General features: G+C 43.2%; 1 protein-coding gene across 3 annotated transcripts in view; it reads right to left on the reverse strand.

Moving 5' to 3' along the window:
• Positions 1 to 19,393, reverse strand: part of RECK (reversion inducing cysteine rich protein with kazal motifs) — a 141,533-nt gene that overhangs the window by 91,076 nt on the left and 31,064 nt on the right. Inside the window, exons 5-7 of one of the 3 annotated variants that reach the window (XM_074945139.1) lie at positions 11,705 to 11,790; positions 2,027 to 2,074; positions 929 to 970 (exon numbers count right to left, since the gene is read on the reverse strand). The exons of 1 other annotated variant lie outside the window; for it this stretch is intronic. In XM_074945139.1, coding sequence (XP_074801240.1) covers positions 929 to 970; positions 2,027 to 2,074; positions 11,705 to 11,790 — 176 coding nt within the window. The remainder of the gene's footprint in view (positions 1 to 928; positions 971 to 2,026; positions 2,075 to 11,704; positions 11,791 to 19,393) is intronic. One more of the 3 variants, XM_074945137.1, reaches the window with a different exon arrangement.

Genomic DNA, 19,393 nt, shown 5'->3' on the forward strand with positions numbered 1-19,393 from the left:
CGTGAGTGTGTGATTATATATATATAAACACACGACAAGAAAGGAAGCTGAGAGCAGGAGAGATGAAATAGAAAGTCAAGGCTAGAAAATTAATTCTAATTTGCCTTTGCATTAAAGATATACCATCAACATATCACATGTATAAAACAGACTCAGATGTACTGATACATGCCAGTCACACACATTCATCATGTGCCATATGGATTCTGTTCCAGATCACACAATGACCTGAGGTTTTGACCAGCCACTCTTATCAACTATTCTGTTGCTTTTCCATCTGATTTAATATACAAAACCAATACGAGGAGAAATGCCTCCAAACTGTAGGAGACAGTGCACCTACTTTCAGAAGATCAAATAGTTTGTGGAACATCTCGCCCTTCCCTTTTGCAAAGCTTCCTTGTATTTGGTATAACCAAGGAAGCAATTTTCACAAAATAAAAAAAATAAACCTAACCCATTAGTACCAGTAGGTCTGAATTTAGATATAAATTAATCATTACAGGTTGTCCAACAAAAGGTGACAAAATCAGTAATTACTGAAGATCCATCATGCCAGGTTCTTCATTTCAATCCACAATATATTATCACTAGTCCATTATTTCTACCACCTATTATTTAACTTAGGTATATTTGCTCTTTTTCCACCCTGTCCAATTGATCTCCCCTTTCAACATTTAAGATCTTGTCCTTTCTCTCCTCCTTATTTAAAAGTTGTTCAGTTAAAAGTTGTGCAAATAGTCAAAAAGAATATTTTCTGTCCAAATGAAGAGAGATCAATCTAGGATAAAATAGAGAAACCATTTTGTATAATTCCAGCCACAAACAGTGCAAAGAAGAAGAAATGGGCAAAGTAAACATTCTCAGTAAAGAGCAGGGTGTTCGGTTACCATCTTGTTGTCATTTTTAAGCCTCTCTTACCTTTTACATTTCCTCTTCCGTTCTCCATCAACACATATTGGCCAACCTCCTATAGCAATACAGAAATCCAGAAAAGAAAAGGAAACACACCAGCATAACAGAGGAAAAGGTTGCAGATGTGGAAAGCATAGTATAAACAGCAGTAGAGCAGAAAGAGATGCTTAAAATAAAGGTTCTTGTTCAAGAGAATTCAGACTATGATAATCCCAGTAGTAAAGAACTAGAGAAAAAGATTTTTTCCCTAACATTTCTTTGACAAAAGAAATGAAGCAAAGCTGTGTTTAATTTAATAAGGTCTTCTGCAGAATGGGCAAAACATTATATTTATTCCCTAATTAGAAAAGAAACAAAGAAAAGAGAATTGTACAAGGTTATACACTGTTGATTACGAAAGGTTACTATATGAACTTAATTTATGTAGGACTCTATAATTGGGGGTGGGGGTGGACTTGGATTTTAATTTGGAAACTGGAGTGAAAGTAAAGAAAGATAATCATAGCTTGATCACTTTTCTTCTAGACAGGAGAGGTAAGCAATAGCTTTCTCAAATTTTCAGGTGTTGAAAGGCACGAATACTAAAGAGAAATTCTGAAAGCATCATCATTTCTTACCTTAAGGACAGAACTTTTAACATTAAAAAGGCTTTAAGATTATTGCTGATGTCTACAGTAGCAGTGTAGTTATTAAAATCACTGAAAAACTTCATATTATATATAAACACCTCTAAAAGGTATCTCCTTTTTTAAATAAAAGCCTATATTTTGACGTTAAAATATTTCTTGTAAAAGAAATGCTCATTTACTCTGAATAAAAAAAACCTCATATGCAATTAGAATTATAGAATTATTTTAGAACCTTCATTTTTGCTAAGAAAAAGGGTTTTCTTTTGAGCCATAAAAATTAGTCAAATATTTTTACAAACTTGAGCAATAACTGTATGGTGTTTGTAAAAATACAAATACAACAGAGGTTTTATTTTAAGTGGCAAATAGTACATTTAGGAATAAAAGTGAAGACAAGTTCTTGTAGAACACATATGCTGTATACATTCTACAAAGTATAATCAGACAGAACACTTTAATTTTGTAATTTAAAATATGTATACCTCATATTCTTTTCTGCACACTTTCAAAATGTCATTTTTTGAAGAAGCCTGAAAGATAATTAGATTTCTTCATTAACGTATAGCACAAACTAATCAATAATGAAATCATGCAGCAAAGAACAAAATATAGTAAAAGTATATTTAGATAAAAACTGGGAACTTCACTCACTTGCACAGTTTCCTCTAGAGAAAAAGAATTATTAAAGGTTTTATGGTTCTGGGACAACGTGATGGGCAACTTTCACATTTTATTCAAATCAAACCACGTATTTATCTACCAAATTGGTCAGAAAAACAAAAATACCACGAGAAGCATCCGAATTTGCATTTATCTCAAAAGTTTTTTTTTCCCGTTAGTTCTAAAAAAGATAAACCACAATTTTTAGCAAAGGGAAAAGCCCATACAGACCAACATGTGTGCACTAAAAACAAATTCTTAACACCACTTTCCTCTTTCCCCACCAATCACACCGCTACATCCCTTTTGCTACAAATGACTCTTGGTATCATTGATAATTAAACTAATCTCTTGAGGATATTGCCCTTGTATTTTACTTGTTCTGCAAAGCATCTCTCACACCTATTATTGCTGTGTCAGTAATGATAAACATTTCAATTATCCATCTTGAAATCTCAGCAATCTTTGCTTCAGTTGCTTTCCCCAGTAATTTAAAGCAAAGGAAGGACTTCTGCACTTGTGATAATGCTCTTTGAAATATAGTATGGAAAGTACTGTGAAATGAGAGTATGTTGCAAGATTCAAGAATACACTTATTTTGCTATTAGCCCTTGTGATTACAGTCTTTGTACTACTACTGGCCTGACCTGACTTTTATTTAAGCCAGTGGTCTCCAAAGTGGGGTGCGCAAGACGATCGATTGGGGGGTGCAGCAGGAGGAGCGCCACCGGAGCAAAAGGGCAGGAGGAGCACCGCTGGAGGGGGGAAAAGGGGTGGGGGGCAGCCCTGAGTCCTCTGGCCCCTGGAGGAGCAGGGGCAGCCGCGCAGCCAGCTGCCGGAAAGAAGCGGCACTTTCCCCTTCAAAGCCGGCCAGAGAGAAGTGGCGCTTTGAAGCGCTGCTTCTCTCCGGCTGCTGGATGCGCCGCTGCCCGCACCGCGGCCCGTGCTCTCAGGGCCGCATTACAAAAGGGGCTTTAGAGCTGCAGCCCAGGGACCCGAAGCCCCTAAAGCCCCTGAGTTCTGGGTGGCCCTGCCTGGCCGGGGGGCAGCTCCCAGAATCGCGGCTTCCAGAATCGTGGCCATGGGGGTGGTGCTGCGCTGCGCACAGCCCCCTGCACCAAACAGGAGCTGCCCCAGGTAAGTGCTCTGCACCTCGCCTTCCCCAGCCCTGAGCGCCCTCCCGCACCCCCACCCTGAGCGCCCTCCCGCACCCTAACTCCCTCCCAGACCCCACCATTAGCACCCTCCCGCACCCTAACTCCCTCCCAGACCCCACACCCCACCCTGAGCGCCCGCTGTATCACAAAGTGTTAAACCAAGATTTTCAAAAATAATAAAGCATATTCAATCACATTGCTCTCACTAAAATATTATTAATAAATTTTTTTAGTGAGAGCAAAAAGGTTTTTTGTACCGTTAATAAAATAATTTTTTTAAAAAATATTGTTTATCTCATCGTTTTTTAATTTCTATTTTTTGTGTATGTTTTATAATTTACACAATATTAGTACATAGTATATGTATATAATTTATACATAAATATACATATATTGGGGGTGCATGCTCAACATTTTTACTGATAGGGATGCGCGATCAAAAAAGTTTGGAGACCACTGATTTAAGCAACAGAAAATCCTGTAGGAGTCAACAGAAGCTGTGCTCTCTTGTACCAACGCTGAGCTTGGTCTTATGCCTCCTCACAGAATTTCCTTTTGAATGCTGGCAACAAAATCTCAGCTCTTAAAATCTAATGGAAAAGCAAGCAGTACTGGAGTCAAACCCAAATATTTTCTCAGACTACTTGGCAGTTAGATAAAATATGACCATTACAATTTAAATGCATATTCTGGAAAATGAATCTCTCAAACAAATAAATGGAAAAGTGGTTATGGAAAATAATATAGATAAGACACTACAATGGTGCAGATAGTAAGCAATATTGTTCACTAAACAGAGAAAAAAAAAGCAGTGATCAAAAAAGCAAAAACACCAGCCAGAGCCTCTAAAAATCAACGATAGCTAATTGTGACATTTAAGTTACTTAATTCTTCATGTAAGAAGGGGGGGAGGACATCACAGATCTACACAATTTATTGTGAGCCATTTATGTTGCAACACAAGTTGGTGGCATTTGGGAGAGTCCAACATTTCGTCCCACCCCTGACCAAGTCAAGAAGAAACCAAGCCCAAAGAGCCTAGTAGAGCCGATGGGGAACGCCCCTACCCTGACGTTCTTACCAGTTGAAATGTCTTTCATCATCTTGATCGATCGATTCTTCAGCCCTCATATAGATTGCGCTGATCACAACACAACACGTCTTCCATTCTTCTCTTATCCTGGCCTTCCTTCTCCATGTGCTGCCATGTCTTTTCATGAATAAATTTCCCCATCTCTTTGGAGATCAACCAAGTGGTTGTTTCAGTTCCCATGGGTACCACGCAGCGACAGCTGCAATCCATTGATTGTCAGTGAGCCTCGCTATACGCCCAGCCCATCACATTTTACTGTACCTGCTTCCAGCAATGACGTCCTGCACTCCACTCTGCTGTCCGATCACTTCATTTGGGACTCGGTCGCGAACTGAAATCCTCAGAATTCTTCTTTCCATCTCCCTCTCCGTGACAGACGGTTGTTGCCCCTCTATCTTCATCAGCGCCCATGTTTTGCTGCTGTACAACGTTGCTGGCAGTGCTGTTGAGTTGAAGAGGTTGGCGCATGTTGCCTTGTTGATTTTTCTTTGGGGGACATCCTTGATAGAACTGAATGCGCGCCAACCTCTTTCTTTAGGAAAGTTCACCTTCCTGATCGTAGCGCATGTTAATTTCTTGGCCCAAATAGACGTATTGCTCGAATTCTTCTATTTGTTCTCCAGTGGCATGTTCTCAGAAACTTGTGTCTCTTTCTGGGGGGTTCAGCAGTTCTTTGGTACCCCAAGAACTGAGCACGGCATGATCTCTGGGCATTCTCTGAGCTACTAAAACACTCCTTGCTCATATGTATAAATTCCAAAGGACCATAGGGTAGCCCTGGAGTCCTTAAGCATGTGCACAGAGTCATTCATGGTCTCGGAGAAGAGTTTTGTAACCATCAAAGGATAAGTCCTTTACCATGTTTTGGACCTCTCTTGGAAACCCCTAAAGCTGGAGCCAGGACACCCTGTGCATAACCACCGCCATAGAGATGGACCTGGCAGCAGTGGCCGTAGCATCTAAGGACACTTGGAGAGCAGTTCTGGCCAACAGCTGACCCTCTGCAACAAACAGATTGGAATTGTTCCTTGCAGTCATGTGGCACATGTTCAAAAAAGGCTGTGAGCATGTTGACAGGTTTCAGAGTGGTAGCCGTGTTAGTCTGTATCAGCAAAAAGAATGAGGAGTACTTGTGGCACCTTAGAGACTAACAGATTTATTTGAGCACAAGCTTTCGTGGGCTAAAGCCCACTTCATCAGATGCATGCAGGGGAAAATACGGTAAGAAGATTATATATATATATATACACACACACACACACACACACACACACACCATGAAAAAATGGGTGTTGCCCTACCAGTTTTAACAAGACCAATCAATTAAGGTGGGCTATTAGCAGGAGGAAAAAAAACTTTTGTAGTGATAATCAGGATGGCCCATTTCAAACAGTTGACAAGAGGGTGTGAGTAACAGTAGGGGAAAAATTAGCAAGGGGAAATAGTTTACACTTTGTGTAATGACCCATTCACTCCCAGTCTTTATTCAAGCCTAATTTAATGGTGTCCAGTTTGCAAATTAATTCCAGTTCTGCAGTTTCTCATTGGAGTTTTGAAGTTTTTTTGTTGAAGAATTGCGACTTTTAGGTCTGTAATTGAGTGACCAGGGAGGTTGAAGTGTTCTCCAACTGGTTTTTGAATGTTATAATTCTTGACATCTGATTTGTGTCCATATATTCTTTTGTGCAGAGACTGTCCAGTTTGGCCAATGTACATGGCAGAGGGGCATTGCTGGCACATGATGGCATATTAGATTGGTAGATGTGCAGGTGAACGAGTCTTTGATGGTGTGGCTGCTGTGATTCAATCCTATGATGGTGTCCCTGGAATAGCTTTGTGGACACAGTTGGCAACTGGCTTTGCTGCAAGGATAGGTTCCTGTGTTACTGGTTATGTTGTGTGGTGTGTGGTTGCTGGTGAGTATTTGCTTCAGGTTGGGAGGCTGTCTGTAAGCGAATACTGGTCTGTCTCCCAAGATTTGTGATAGTGAGGGATTGTCCTTCAGGATAGGTTGTAGATCCTTAATGATACGCTGGAGAGGTTTTAGTTGGGGGGCTGAAGCTAGTGGTGTTCTGTTACTTACTTTGTTGGGCCTGTCCTGTAGTAGGTGTCTTCTGGGTATTCTTCTGGCTCCGTCAATCTATTTTTTCACTTCAGCAGGTGGGCACTGTAATTTTAAGAACGCTTGATAGAGATCTTGTAGGTGTTTGTCTCTGTCTGAAGGATTGGAGCAAATTCAGTTGCATCTTAAAGCTTGGCTGTAGACAATGGATCATGTCATGTGGTCTGGATGAAAGCTGGAGGCATGTAGGTAAGTACAGCGGTCAGTAGGTTTCCGGTATAGGGTGGTGTTTATATGACCATTGCTTATTAGCACTGTAGTGTCCAGGAAGTAGATTTCTTGTGTGGACTGGTCCAGGCTGAGGTTGATGGTGGGATGGAAATTGGTGAAATCATGGTGGAATTCCTCAAGGGCTTCTTTTCCATGGGTCCAGATGATGAAGATGTCATCAATGTAGCGCAAATAGCGTAGGGGCCTTGGGGGACGAGAGCTGAGGAAGCGTTTTTCTCAGTCAGCCATAAAAATGTTGGCATGTTGTAATTAGTAAAGTTACATTTGGCAATGATCACTTGATAGTTCACAAGCTTGAAATGCAAGGTTGCAGAGGACTAAGACTTTTGCTCAAAGAGGTTCCATCGCTTCTGATCCTTATGATAGAGGGTAGCCCTCCAAAAATGCTGACTACTCCGTTCATTCACAGCATCCATCCTGAGGGAGTTAGGTGGGGAATGGGAAAACAAAAGTCAAAGTCCTCAAGGCGGCACGTTGTCCATCCTTTTGCACACTGGTGGAACAGTGGCGGACATCTGCCATACAGTCTTAGCCAGATCCAGGAGAGCCTCATTAATATGTAGCGCCACTCTGCAAGTGGTTGCCAACTGCAAAATATCAAGCAGTCTGTGCTGCTGGTCTTTGACCTCCTCCAGAGGGATGTACAGAGTGTCCACTACCATTCTAATGAGGTCCTGGAATTGTCTGAAGTCGCTGGCAATGGAAGGAGAGAGAGGTATGAGCACCTCATCCAGCAATGACAATGGCACTTTGAGGAGCTGGAGGCTAGGGCAGATGAGGAATTCACCCCTGAAAGGTCTCCTCCTGCTTTGTAAGGATACAGAAAGGATTTGGATCCCCAATTTCCCTAAGAGATGGTACTGGTGGTTTATTGAATGGTTGCTGATAAGCAGCCCATGGGGCCCAATACGGCCATTATGAGAGTGGCAGATAGGGTTGGTTCCACCGTGATTGATGTGCTGCAAAGTCCTCCCTGCATGAGAGCAGATTCTCAAAAGGGGTATGTAGGAGAACCCCTAACAGAAATCAAAGAGACCAACTGGGAGTCCTCTTCTACCTTCCTGTCCTCCAATGGGGGTGGGGGGTGGCCAATGAGAATGGAGGAGAGTCCTGTGCCACAGAGTGGCCTGAGATGCTTGGTACCTGACAGCAACAGGACGCTGGCTCATTCAGCACAGATAGATCACTTGAGTATTGTAACTCTTGTGATACCAGAAAGGACACCAGTACTGACATTGTAGCCGAGGTCACCATGGTTGGAGCCAACGGTACCAGCAACAATGAGCATACCACAGGCTCTGTCAGATGTAGATACTTGCTTGATATCAAGGGTATTGCTTGTACAGTCACCCCCCACTGAGCTCCTTGCAACAGTACCAATGACTGGGTGAAGGCCCACAACAGCACCAATGTCTGAGCTGAGTGCTTCAGTGTCAATGGCAGAGCTGAGATAGTACCGTGTGTTTCTTCCTACTAATGGAGGGTTCAGGCACCCTCTCCGAGCAGTGTTTCCTCTTCTTGAAACTTCGGAGCCCCACAGGCCTGCTGGTACTGGAGAAAGAGTCCTTGGCCTCCACAGTACCCTCTGAGAACTTCAGTGGGGACCTGGTCTTTTTTGGAGCCGGCTCCTTAGATATGGAGTCCATGCTCCTCTTTTTGGGATTCTTCCCAGAGTGTTCTAAAATCTTCCCTTTCTTAGGAGAAGCATGCCCCAAGGTTGATATGACACTGTATCTGTCTGGGGACAAATGTACAAAGGAGGGGGCTGAGGGTCTCTTGAAGTTTTGGAATAGCCTTCCGAAGGAAGCAGTGGAGGCAAAAGATCTATCTTGCTTTAAGATTAAACTCAATAAGTTTATGGAGGAGATGGTATGATGGGATAACATGGTTTTGGTATTTAAATATTCATGGTAAATAGGCCCAATGGCCTGTGATGGGTTATTAGATGGGGTAAGATCCGAGTTACCCGGGAAAGAATTTTCTGTAGTATCTGGCTGATGAATCTTGCCCATATGCTCAGGGTTTAGCTGATCGCCATATTTGGGGTCGGGAAGGAATTTTCCTCCAGGGCAGATTGGAAGGCCCTGGAGGTTTTTCGCCTTCCTCTGTAGCATGGGGCACGGGTTACTTGCTGGAAGATTCTCTGCTCCTTGAAGTCTTTAAACTACGATTTGAGGACTTCAATAGCACAGATATAGGTGTGAGGTTTTTTTGTAGGAGTGGTGGGTGAAATTCTGTGGCCTGCGTTGTGCAGGAGGTCAGACTAGATGATCATAACGGTCCCTTCTGACCTAAATATCTATGAATCTATCTATCTATGAACCTGGCTGAGAGGTTGCAGGGAATGTTCCATCACCAACAATCTGAGCTTTATGTCCCTGTTCTTCCTAGCCCTGGACTTAAGGGCTAAACAAAAGGAGCACTTCTGGGAGATATGGGACTCCCCAGGCAACAGACACACTTCAGGTGTCTGTCACTCACCAGTGTAGCCTCCCAGCAGGAGAGGGAATATTTGAAGTCTGGCAAATCAGGTATCCCACCAAGAGAAGACAGTCTCCCGGGGGGGGGGGGGGGGGGGAGAGAGTAAAAAAAAAAAAAAAAACCCCCAACAAAAAAAAAACAGTCCTCTCACCTAAAACTAATTAACTGTACAAACACTAACAACTCCTCTAAACTAACTAACTTTAATAGAAAAAAAGTGAATAGGAAGGCAGAGTACGCTCTAGGTTGGATCATGCCAGTTTTCCCGGGCCAAGGCAGTAGAGAAGGCACTGAGGGTGGTTTGCCCACGCATCCTATATAGCCTTGGTGTCTGCCACAAGAAGGCATAGGGCGCATTCGTGGGCCTAATGAGCACTCCTAGCTAGAAATCTCCTATGAAGCATTTCAGAGGTACATGCGCACCTGAAGTGAAACGCCCATAGGGACACTACTTGAAAAAGAAAATTGGATATTTGGGGTAAAAAATGGTTACATCAATCAATTTAATCTTTCTGTAAAGTTAATTTACTTAAAGGAGGCAGAAATAAGTTACCTCAGTTGAAATTTTGTCACAGTACCAGTCTAATACAATTATTTTTTAAAAATGTAATTGGATCTTCCATGACTACACCTGGTCAGGGAGTTAGTTCTGAGATGCACCCAAAAGAAGATTATAGACGTCTCTAAGCACCATTCAGGGTAATATAGTTTGTTACTGACTCAAAGTAGAGTTTCTTTACTAAGTTACCTAAACGCCAGCAACCATAAAGAGGGTTTAATCTAAGGAAAAAGTGTCAGGGTAGGAGTGAGACCAGACCTGAAATAGAAAGGACAGTTAATCAGGAGCATTGGACCACCTATATTCATTGACTGCCCTCTCTATAGGACAATGGACCTCAAAAGATCATTTATCCTAAAGCCCAAATCTGTGCTTGCTTTAACTACATCTGAACAAGAGTTATGTAGTCCCTGGTTTTATATTCCTTAATATGTTAATGAGTTCTTACAATGCATTCTTACTCTTTTCAATCCCTAGAGTAGACACATACCATATTTAATGCTTTGAAGCATTATATAAGCTGGTTTTGTTCTCTAACTGTAAAAGTATTTGATATATTGTAGTCTTGCCCAAAGTTCACAAGATGAAAGAATTGTCTCAAACTGACTGCACAGCTGACTTTTGACCATCCAAGGCTATTGTGGATAAACTTGAGCAGAAGCACGAAGATCTGGGAGGCTTGGTGACCTCAAGTAAAATGCTGCATTCCTTTGTCATACAGAGTTTCCAGCAGTCACACAGACTTTTGCTGTTTAAGCTGGTTTCAGCTCCCCATAGAGATAGCACATTATTTAGGGAGGATGTGGGGAAAGTTACCACGGAGCTTCCAGAATCATGTAATATAAACATCATATTAATTAAGCACCATAAGCTAAGAAGGCTCTTTCAGTATCATGAAGAACTTGTTTACACTATAATGATCTGTGCTTCAGTCAGTTATGCTGAATCGCTTTAAGAACAAATGATACCATGCATCCACACTACATATGGCTTTACCCATCTAAGTTTTGCTCTGCAACCACATTTGCACCATCTTAAGCCAATTTAGCTCCAGTGGCTTGAGGGTTCCTGAAGGGCATCAGAACAAAAGATACAAGCTACACTTTACCATTGCCTTAGCTAGTAAACCTCCTACGTGTTCCCTACCAGACTCCATTCTCTGCCCCCACAACCATGACCCCTCGTCATGCCTCACTACCCATACTCCTGCAAGGTAACTACTTCTCTGGAAATGCTCTCCCCGGGGTCTGCTAATAGTCCCTATTCCAGCTCTGGAAGTCCTCAGCCACAGATCCAGTATAACTCTTCCAACATAATTAAAAGGAAAAGATACTTGGAAAGATTCAAGATCATATAAATGTTTTCTTTCCTAATTTATTTTACTTGTTTTACTAATATTTAGGTTTTCTTCTTCCTGCATTCCCTTTCTCCTCCAAAGGTCACCCTATTGTTATCCTGAACACTTTTAGACTGAAGAGCTATAAGTCTAAATTTTGGCCTGTTAATTTCCAAGAAGAGAACTAAAACTGGTTTAGGTCCCCCTCAGCACTTCCTCCTCCCTCCCCCTCCCCAAAAAATACCTCAAAAGATTTGTTGTGGTTCAATTTAGGCTTTAAAAAAAGGCAGAGCTTCAGTTAACCAAGAACACGATGGTATACATCATAGGTGTACACAGAAAATGATTTCTTGACCTATTTCATAGTTCTAAAAGTAATTGCAGAATATTGTCCCCAAAATTAAATGAAGTGTAAAGGTGTAGATGTAATAAATGAATTTAACTTGCCATATTACTGTTCACAAACTGCAGTGTTCTATTATGTTTAATACTGATCACGGAAGAAAATTAGAAAACCTCACCTGTTTACATGCTTGTCGACATTCCACAACAATAGCTAGTTCACAGCAACCTAAGCCAACCCAACCATCAGACTTTTTCAAAACACCTTTAAAATAAAATGACAGCAAATATTATAGTAATACAGGCGGCTATGACAAAAATACCCAACTAACTATAGGACTAAGCCAAAGGAGCTAAGAGGGAAAATAACTAAAAAATAAACATTCCTCTTCTTTTAAGGCCATGTCTCCTATATGTTATCGAAATCAGATGTGTGCAGTTTATTGTAGACTTTATTTAATAGTATATTTTCAATCAATTATTTAAATTAAAAGGAATGTAACCTATTACATTTCTCTTGCCTTTGTTAAACCTTCAGTCCCTTCCTGGCTTCACTCCTCTCTCTCTCTCTCTCCTTTTCCACAATAGATTTTGATGCATCTCTTCCTGAATTATGTTCAGTAACAGTCTCATATTTTCTTTTTGCCCCACCACATACCCCTTATATAACTGCTCTTCCCACACCATATTCTGTATATTTCTCCCCAACCCCATTTTTTCCTGTCTCTTTCTTCTCTCACTGTTCCCCACAAAATATCTTAATACAACAATTCTCTTTTCTAATTTACACAATTTATCTCTTCCCCTCTCTCCCCATGCAGTTTATCATTCATGGTTTTGTCCAACAAAGCCAAACACTATAGCAAAGGACTGCCTCGGCTGCAGCTACTTTTTGGGTGGAGGGGAGATGGTGGAGCTGTAGCGGTACAGATCATATGAGCCCCGGATCCTGATGCAGAGTCCTAAAATCTGCTATCATGAATTTCTTAGAAAAAAATTAAAACAAGTTTCAGGATATTCATGCATTATAGCCTTCCTCTAGGAAACAAGTTGCTAGTAGAGGTAGAAGAGAAAACAATAGACTAATAAAAAGCCCTAATATGCACATATATCTTTTAAAAGATTCCTTGGTAATCTTCTTCCATTCCTATAGTCTTGGCTGCCATTTCAATTTACAACAGATTTTAAAATGGCTGGAGGTCCACAAACTATGACAGATAAGGCAGTTTGGCATTCTGGGGAGAGATTAACAGTTTTTAAAGTGTTGCTTTTTCTCTCCATTCCCTCAGCTGCCTTTTCATTTTCTCCCTCTCTTAGTTCCCTCACTCGCCATTTCACACAACATGTGTAGGGATGTTGATTGCTTTAAGATCCATCTGCATGGAAGCCCCCGCCACACTCTAATAGTCTGTACTGAATATCTAGAGCTATTAAAGAGACACATTTCATCAATATAGACCAATTATTTTATGAAGGAAGTATGACATACATTGTGTGCCATAATTCAAAACTGTAAGAGTAAATAAAATGGATTCTCATTTAGACAGACAACCAGTTCATGGGAAAGTCACACGGGGTAAACACCCATCCACAGTTAATCACAGGGTTAGCTGCCTGCTACATGCTATTTTAGTATTTAATATTATATAGCAGTTGTTTCTGCGGAACTTTTGCATGAACAATCTTCAGGAATGTGGAGCTATGGAAACAGTCATCTTAAGAATAAATCCGTGATACTGACAGTTTCACTGAAAACTTCATTAAAAAATATCAATTGAAAAAAGTGAGATAAAGAAAAGAAATCTGTAAGATTTAAACAGTGAGACAAAATGAATGGCTACTGATTAAAGCTACGTGTTTGTCACAGAGGTCATGAATTCTGTGACTTTCTGTGACCTTCGTGACTTCTGTAGCAACCAGTGTGCCTGGCACGGGGGCTGTCTGAGCAGCTCAGGTAGCCCCCAAGCCAGGCGCACTGGCCACTGCTGGGGCAATCTCAGCCCCTGCACCCTCAGCAGTAGGAGTTGGGGGGGGGGGCACTCAGGGCTGGGGCACAGCGGTTCCCAGCCAATGGGAGCTACAGAACTGGGGCTTGGTGCGGAGCGGAGGCAGCACATAGAGCTAGGAGCTGGAGGTCGCTGTTTCCCAGGAGCCAGGTAGGGCGCCTACCCCATCCCCGTCAACCCCCCCCCTCCTCCCCTGGAGCACCTGTGGTGCCCCCTCAGGCCGCCCCCCCTTCCGAGCATCCGCAGCACCTCCTGGGCCACCTCTCCAGCACCCATGGTGTCCCCCAGGTCATCCCCCGATTCCCCCCAAGTTTTAGTCAGGAGTATATAGTAAAAGTCATGGACAGGTCATGGGCCGTGAATTTTTGTTTACTGCCAGTGACCTGTCCATGAGTTTTACTAAAAGCACCCATGACTAAAACGTAGCCTTACTACTGATCAATCAGAACAAAACTTCCAGGGGGCTGAAATCTCTGTTGCAATGAACTGGCTATGCCACACAGACCACACTAAGACCAATCCACTTTTACAACAGCAGGGGTAGCCTACACTGGCATGGAAAACTGAGTAATTAGGCAACTAAATTTTGCAGTGGAAGGAGTTTGAGTGTTTCAGGTGTAGAGCCACTTAGATCACATTATGGTAAAACAATGAAGTAATCCTATATTAAAGTTCAAGGTAGAACACACAAAGCAGCTACGGATACATGCCAAGTTAAAGATGCCACAAGAGCCTTGTTATGGTGTAAGTTTAATTGCATGTGGTCCTCTCTCAGGGGTATCTCAAAACAATCAGGTGATCCTGTGCTAGATCTGCTGCCACATCTAAATAAAATTGTATTGAGTTATGCTTACAACAGCACACAAACTGATTTTGTGACTAAGGCAATCTGAACACACATTAATGGAGTTGTAACTTCTGTTCACAGCAGTTTGGAGCATGTACTTCTAATATTTTTTGTGAGGTGCTCAAATAGTAGAGATTAGGGTAGTATAAAAGAACACACATTACATAAATGGTTCCTAAACTATGGTCTCTGGACCAGTGGTCCACGGACAGCTGACTAGTTACATGGTGCTGGTTCTCTTTCTTGTTTCTAGCTGCTATATCACATTAAAAGGCAGTTAAAAAGCAGAGTGGATTGATTTAAGTCAAAGCAATTTCAGTAACTGATTTTAATCATGATTTAAATGTGCCAGTAGAAAACCTTCATTTAAATACCTGATTTTATCTTGGTTTGCATGTGTACTTTTTAGTTACCTTCCTAAAGGCCAAAGGACCATTTTTATCAGTGGGGGGAATTACTGTATTATGATTACACATACAATGAAACTAGTTCAGACAATCCATCTGGACAAGTGATGGCGATTAAAAAGGCTACTCTGATAGATAAAACATTGATAATGAAGATAGCGATTCAAGTGGCAGTGAAGTAACTGTTACCTGAAGTAACAGATCCAGGTTTTTAATCTCAAGGGGCTTCCCTAGGGATTTCATGAAAATTGGTCATGCAGAATGCTCCCAGAAACATTGAGCATGTAGATGAGAGTCAATGGGACTTAGGTGCTTTTGAAAATATATAAAGAGTTTGTATAGGAGCCGACTGTTAATCAGAGGAGCCAGCGAACAGGAGCAGCAAACAGAGGAGTTTAGAGAGGGTGTGTGAGAGGCAGAAACACCTAACAAACATACGCTAAAATTTTAGGCCAATCACCCCGCCCCCCAAAAAAACAAAGAAGAGTAAAAATAATGCAGCCAGCATTCCAGCAACAAACTGGGGACTATCCAGTTTAGTGTACTGAATGCAGCATGTACGATAACCTGCCTTGCAGGCAGGTGGCATGTGCGTTTATTTGGTGCAAATATCTCATGGCCCTCAGAGACTGAATACGGGCCCTTGAGACTGAACTGGAGGAGCTAAGGGAGACAGACTTCCAGGGACACAGTGGAGCAGTTCCACTCCCAGTCTGACCACCTTTGTGCTGTTGGTGAGAATGAAAGTCTCAGGGAAGGAGAACATAAAGCTGGAGCAGAGGGAAACGATCCTTCCAGATGACATCATGGTATCATCTCACACTGTCGCTACCCCTCCAGGGGAAGGGACCCCAGTTACTAGGAAGGGACAGGTAATAGTAATGGGGGATTTGATTAGAAATATAGATAGTTGGGTTAGTGATGACTGGGAGAACCACATGGTGAATTGCTTTCTGGGTGCAAAGGTTGTGAGCCTCAAAAGACATATAGACAGCCTTTTGTACAGTGCTGGGGGGGGGGGGTGGTCGTGGTAGATGTAGGAACCAATTACATAGAGAAAGGTAGGAGAGAGGTCGTGGAGGCCAAATTAGAGCTGATAGGTAAGAGATTAAGGTCCAGGACCTCCATCGTAGCATTCTTTGAAATGCTTCCAGTTCCATGTGTAGGGCCATTTAGACAAGCATGGGTGCAGGGTCTTAATGAATGGATGGAACAATGGTGTTGGGAAAAGGGATTTACGTTTATTAGGAACTGAGGAACCTTTTGGTAAGATCCTGTACGCACAAGATCACCTTCTAAATTTAAGTGCAACCCAGGATCTACCCCGCCTCTTCCCCGAAGCCCCACCCCACTCACTCCATCCTCCCCTCTCTCCATCGCCCGCTCTCCCCCACCCTCACTCACTTTCACCGGGCTGGGGCAGGGAGTTGGGGTTCAGGAGGGGGTGAGGGCTCTGGGCTGGGGCTGAGGGGTTTGGAGTGTGGGAGGGGGCTCTAGGCTGAGCCTGGGCCAGGGGGTTGGGATGCAGGAGGGGGTGAAAGGTGTAAGCTCTAGGAGGGAGTTTGGGTGCAGGAGGGGGCTCTGGGCTGTGGCAGGGTGTTGGGGTGCAGGAGGGGGTATGGGGTACAGGAGGGGGCATGGGATGTTGACTCTGGGAGGGGGTTCAGGGCTGGGGTGCAGGCTCCCGCCGAGCGACACTTACCTCAGGCGGCTCTCAAATCGGTGGCACAGCGGGGCTAAGGCAGGCGCCCTGCCTGTCCCAACCTCATGCCGCTCACCTCTTGCGGGGGTGGCACATGACTCCACGCACTGCCCCTCTCTGCATGCACCGGCCCCGCAGCTCCCATTGGGCACAGTTTCCTGTTCCTAGCCAATGGGAGCTGCAGGGATGGTGCTTACAGGAAGAAGGAGCACGCTGAGCAGGGCTGCGGGGGTGTGCTGGCCACTTCTGGGAGTGGCGTAGGGCTGGGGCAGACAGGAAGTCTGCGTCAGCAGCAACCCCGCTACACCACCAGACTTTTAGCGGTGGAGATCACGATCGACTGGGAGAGTCTCCAGGATCGACCAGTCGATCGTGATTGACCCGTTGGTGACCACTGCTGTTCAGGAAGAATGGGCTTCATCTAAACCAAAATGGAACCAGATTGTTGACATGTAAAATAAAAAAGGTTGTAGAGGAGTTTTTAAAAGAAGGGCTGGGGGAAAGTTGACAGGTGCAGAGAAGTACACGGTTCAGCTAGAGACATCCCTCAGGAGACAATTTATTAAAAGAATACTCTCTACCTTAGTAAAGAGGCGAGGACAGAATTCAATCAAGTTGAGAAACAGTCAAACAAAAAAAAGTGTCCTATTCAATTACATCACATGAAGGCACACAACTCAATATTGACAAATTTTATAAGTGCTTGTATACAAATGCTATAAGTCTAAATACTAAGATGGATGAACTTGAATGCCTGGAATTAAATAATGATACTGATACAACAGGCATCACAGAAACTTGGTGAAACAATAATAATCACTGGGACATGGTAATATCAGCGTACAAAATATATAGGAATAACTCAGTGCCACTCCCCCACCAGCATGACCCACTATGTGAATGAAAGCACAAACTCGAATATAATAAAAATCTTAAATGAATCCAACTCTACCACAGAATCTCTATGGATAGAAATTCCATGATTTAATAGTAAGCTTTGTCCTCCTGGGGGAATTCTGTGCCACTATGCATGCGCAGACTTCATGTCCCCCCATAGGTGCTGGAACTAGGGGTGATACCACAAACCCCTGGCTTGAATTAGTAACAACAACCCAAATACACCTCTACCCCGATATAACATGGTCCTCGGGAGCCAAAAAATCTTACCGCGTTATAGGTGAAACCGCGTTATATCGAACTTGCTTTGGCCCCCCTGCTCCTTGTCCCCTGACCACCCCCTCTTGAGACCCTCCCATCCGTAATCACCCCCAGGACTCCACCCTCTACCCAATCCCCCTGCTCCCTGTCCCCTGACTGCACTCACCGGCAGCAGCGGGAAGCGGAGCAATGCTTTACCGCATTATATCCAAACTCATGTTATATCGGGTCACGTTATATCGGGGTAGAGGTGTACATGGTTTCTGCCTTTAACACCCCCACTATACAAATTGTTTCAACACCTCTGTGTCCACTGTAGATTTTTTTTTTCCTCCACAGAATGTAGATTCTATTGAGAGGTGCTGGAATTATATATACAGGGGCTGCTGTGGCACCAGAAGAGAGGGCAGCCAGACGTCAGCGAGGAAAGGGGAGAGGCCACATTACTCACAGCGGGCCCAGGTGAAGAGGCATGGGGCACAAAGGGTTGCTGGAGGGTCACAGACTGGGGTTCAGAAGGGTTAGGGAGGACAGACTGGGGCACAGGCTCAGTTATAGTGAGGTGACAGCTTTGAGCCAGAGGTTGAATGGGAGGGGAGCTGCAGGGCCACACAAGGGATGGTGGGGGTGCAGGGACGAACAGAGACAGGGGCATATGTGCCTGACTTAATGAGAGAGGCTAAGGGTCACAGCCAGAGTCTGCATTGGGGAGGCTCCCCAACTCCCTAACAATCAATCCCCCCCGCATACACACACACCCCAAAAAAGCCCTGTACCATACTCCTCCCACCCATACCCAACAACCCTCCAGGGTCACTCCCAGGGTCCTTCCCTCTCCCTCAGCTTCTCCATTACTCCTGCCTCCCCCAAGCCTTTGCACTGCTTCTGAGGGATGCAGGAAATAGGTTTCTGTATTGTAGTTTAAATTACTCAAAGTTCTGTATTAATTTGCCTAGTAAAGAATCTATTTCTTAAAAAAAAAAAAAAATTACTGAATCTTTTTTTTTGGTCTGCATTGTTACAGACATACTTGCTGACAGGTATTTTGAAATAAATAATAAAAATAAGTGAAACTGGCATGATTATGTTATGTTATTTTGACAAATAAAATATGCAGAATTTTGCAGAATTTTTAATTTTTTGGCACAGAATTCTCCCAGGAGAATAGTAATATACTACTACAGCAATACACTACTGACCACCTGACCAAGATGGTGATGGCAACTGAAATGCTCAAGGAGATTAGAGGCTACAAAAACAAACAACTATAATAATAATGGGGGATTTTAACTATTCCTGACTGGGTACACGTCACCTCAGGACAGGATGCAGAGATAAATCTTCTAGACACAATTGGCACCTTCTTGGAGCAGTTAGTCCTGGAACCCACAACGGGAGAGGCAATTCTTGATTTAGTCTTAAGTAAAACACAGAACCTGGACCAAGAGGTGAATATATCTGAGCTGATCAGTAATAGCGACCATGACCATAATGTAATTACATTTAACATCCCTGTAGGGAGGAATGGCTATTAGCCAAGATGGTCAGGGACACAACCCCATGCTCTTGGTGTTCCTAAAACTCTGACAGCCAGAAGCTGGGACTGGATGGCAGGGGATAGATCACTTGATAACTACACTGTTCTATTCATTCCCTCTAAAGCATCTGGCACTGGCCACTGTTAGAAGACAGGATACTGGGCTAGACTGACCATTGGTCTGACCCAGTGTGTCTCTTCTTATGTTCTT

This window comes from Natator depressus, chromosome 2 (genome assembly GCF_965152275.1).
Source record: "Natator depressus isolate rNatDep1 chromosome 2, rNatDep2.hap1, whole genome shotgun sequence".
NCBI classification, from domain to species: Eukaryota; Metazoa; Chordata; order Testudines; family Cheloniidae; genus Natator; species Natator depressus.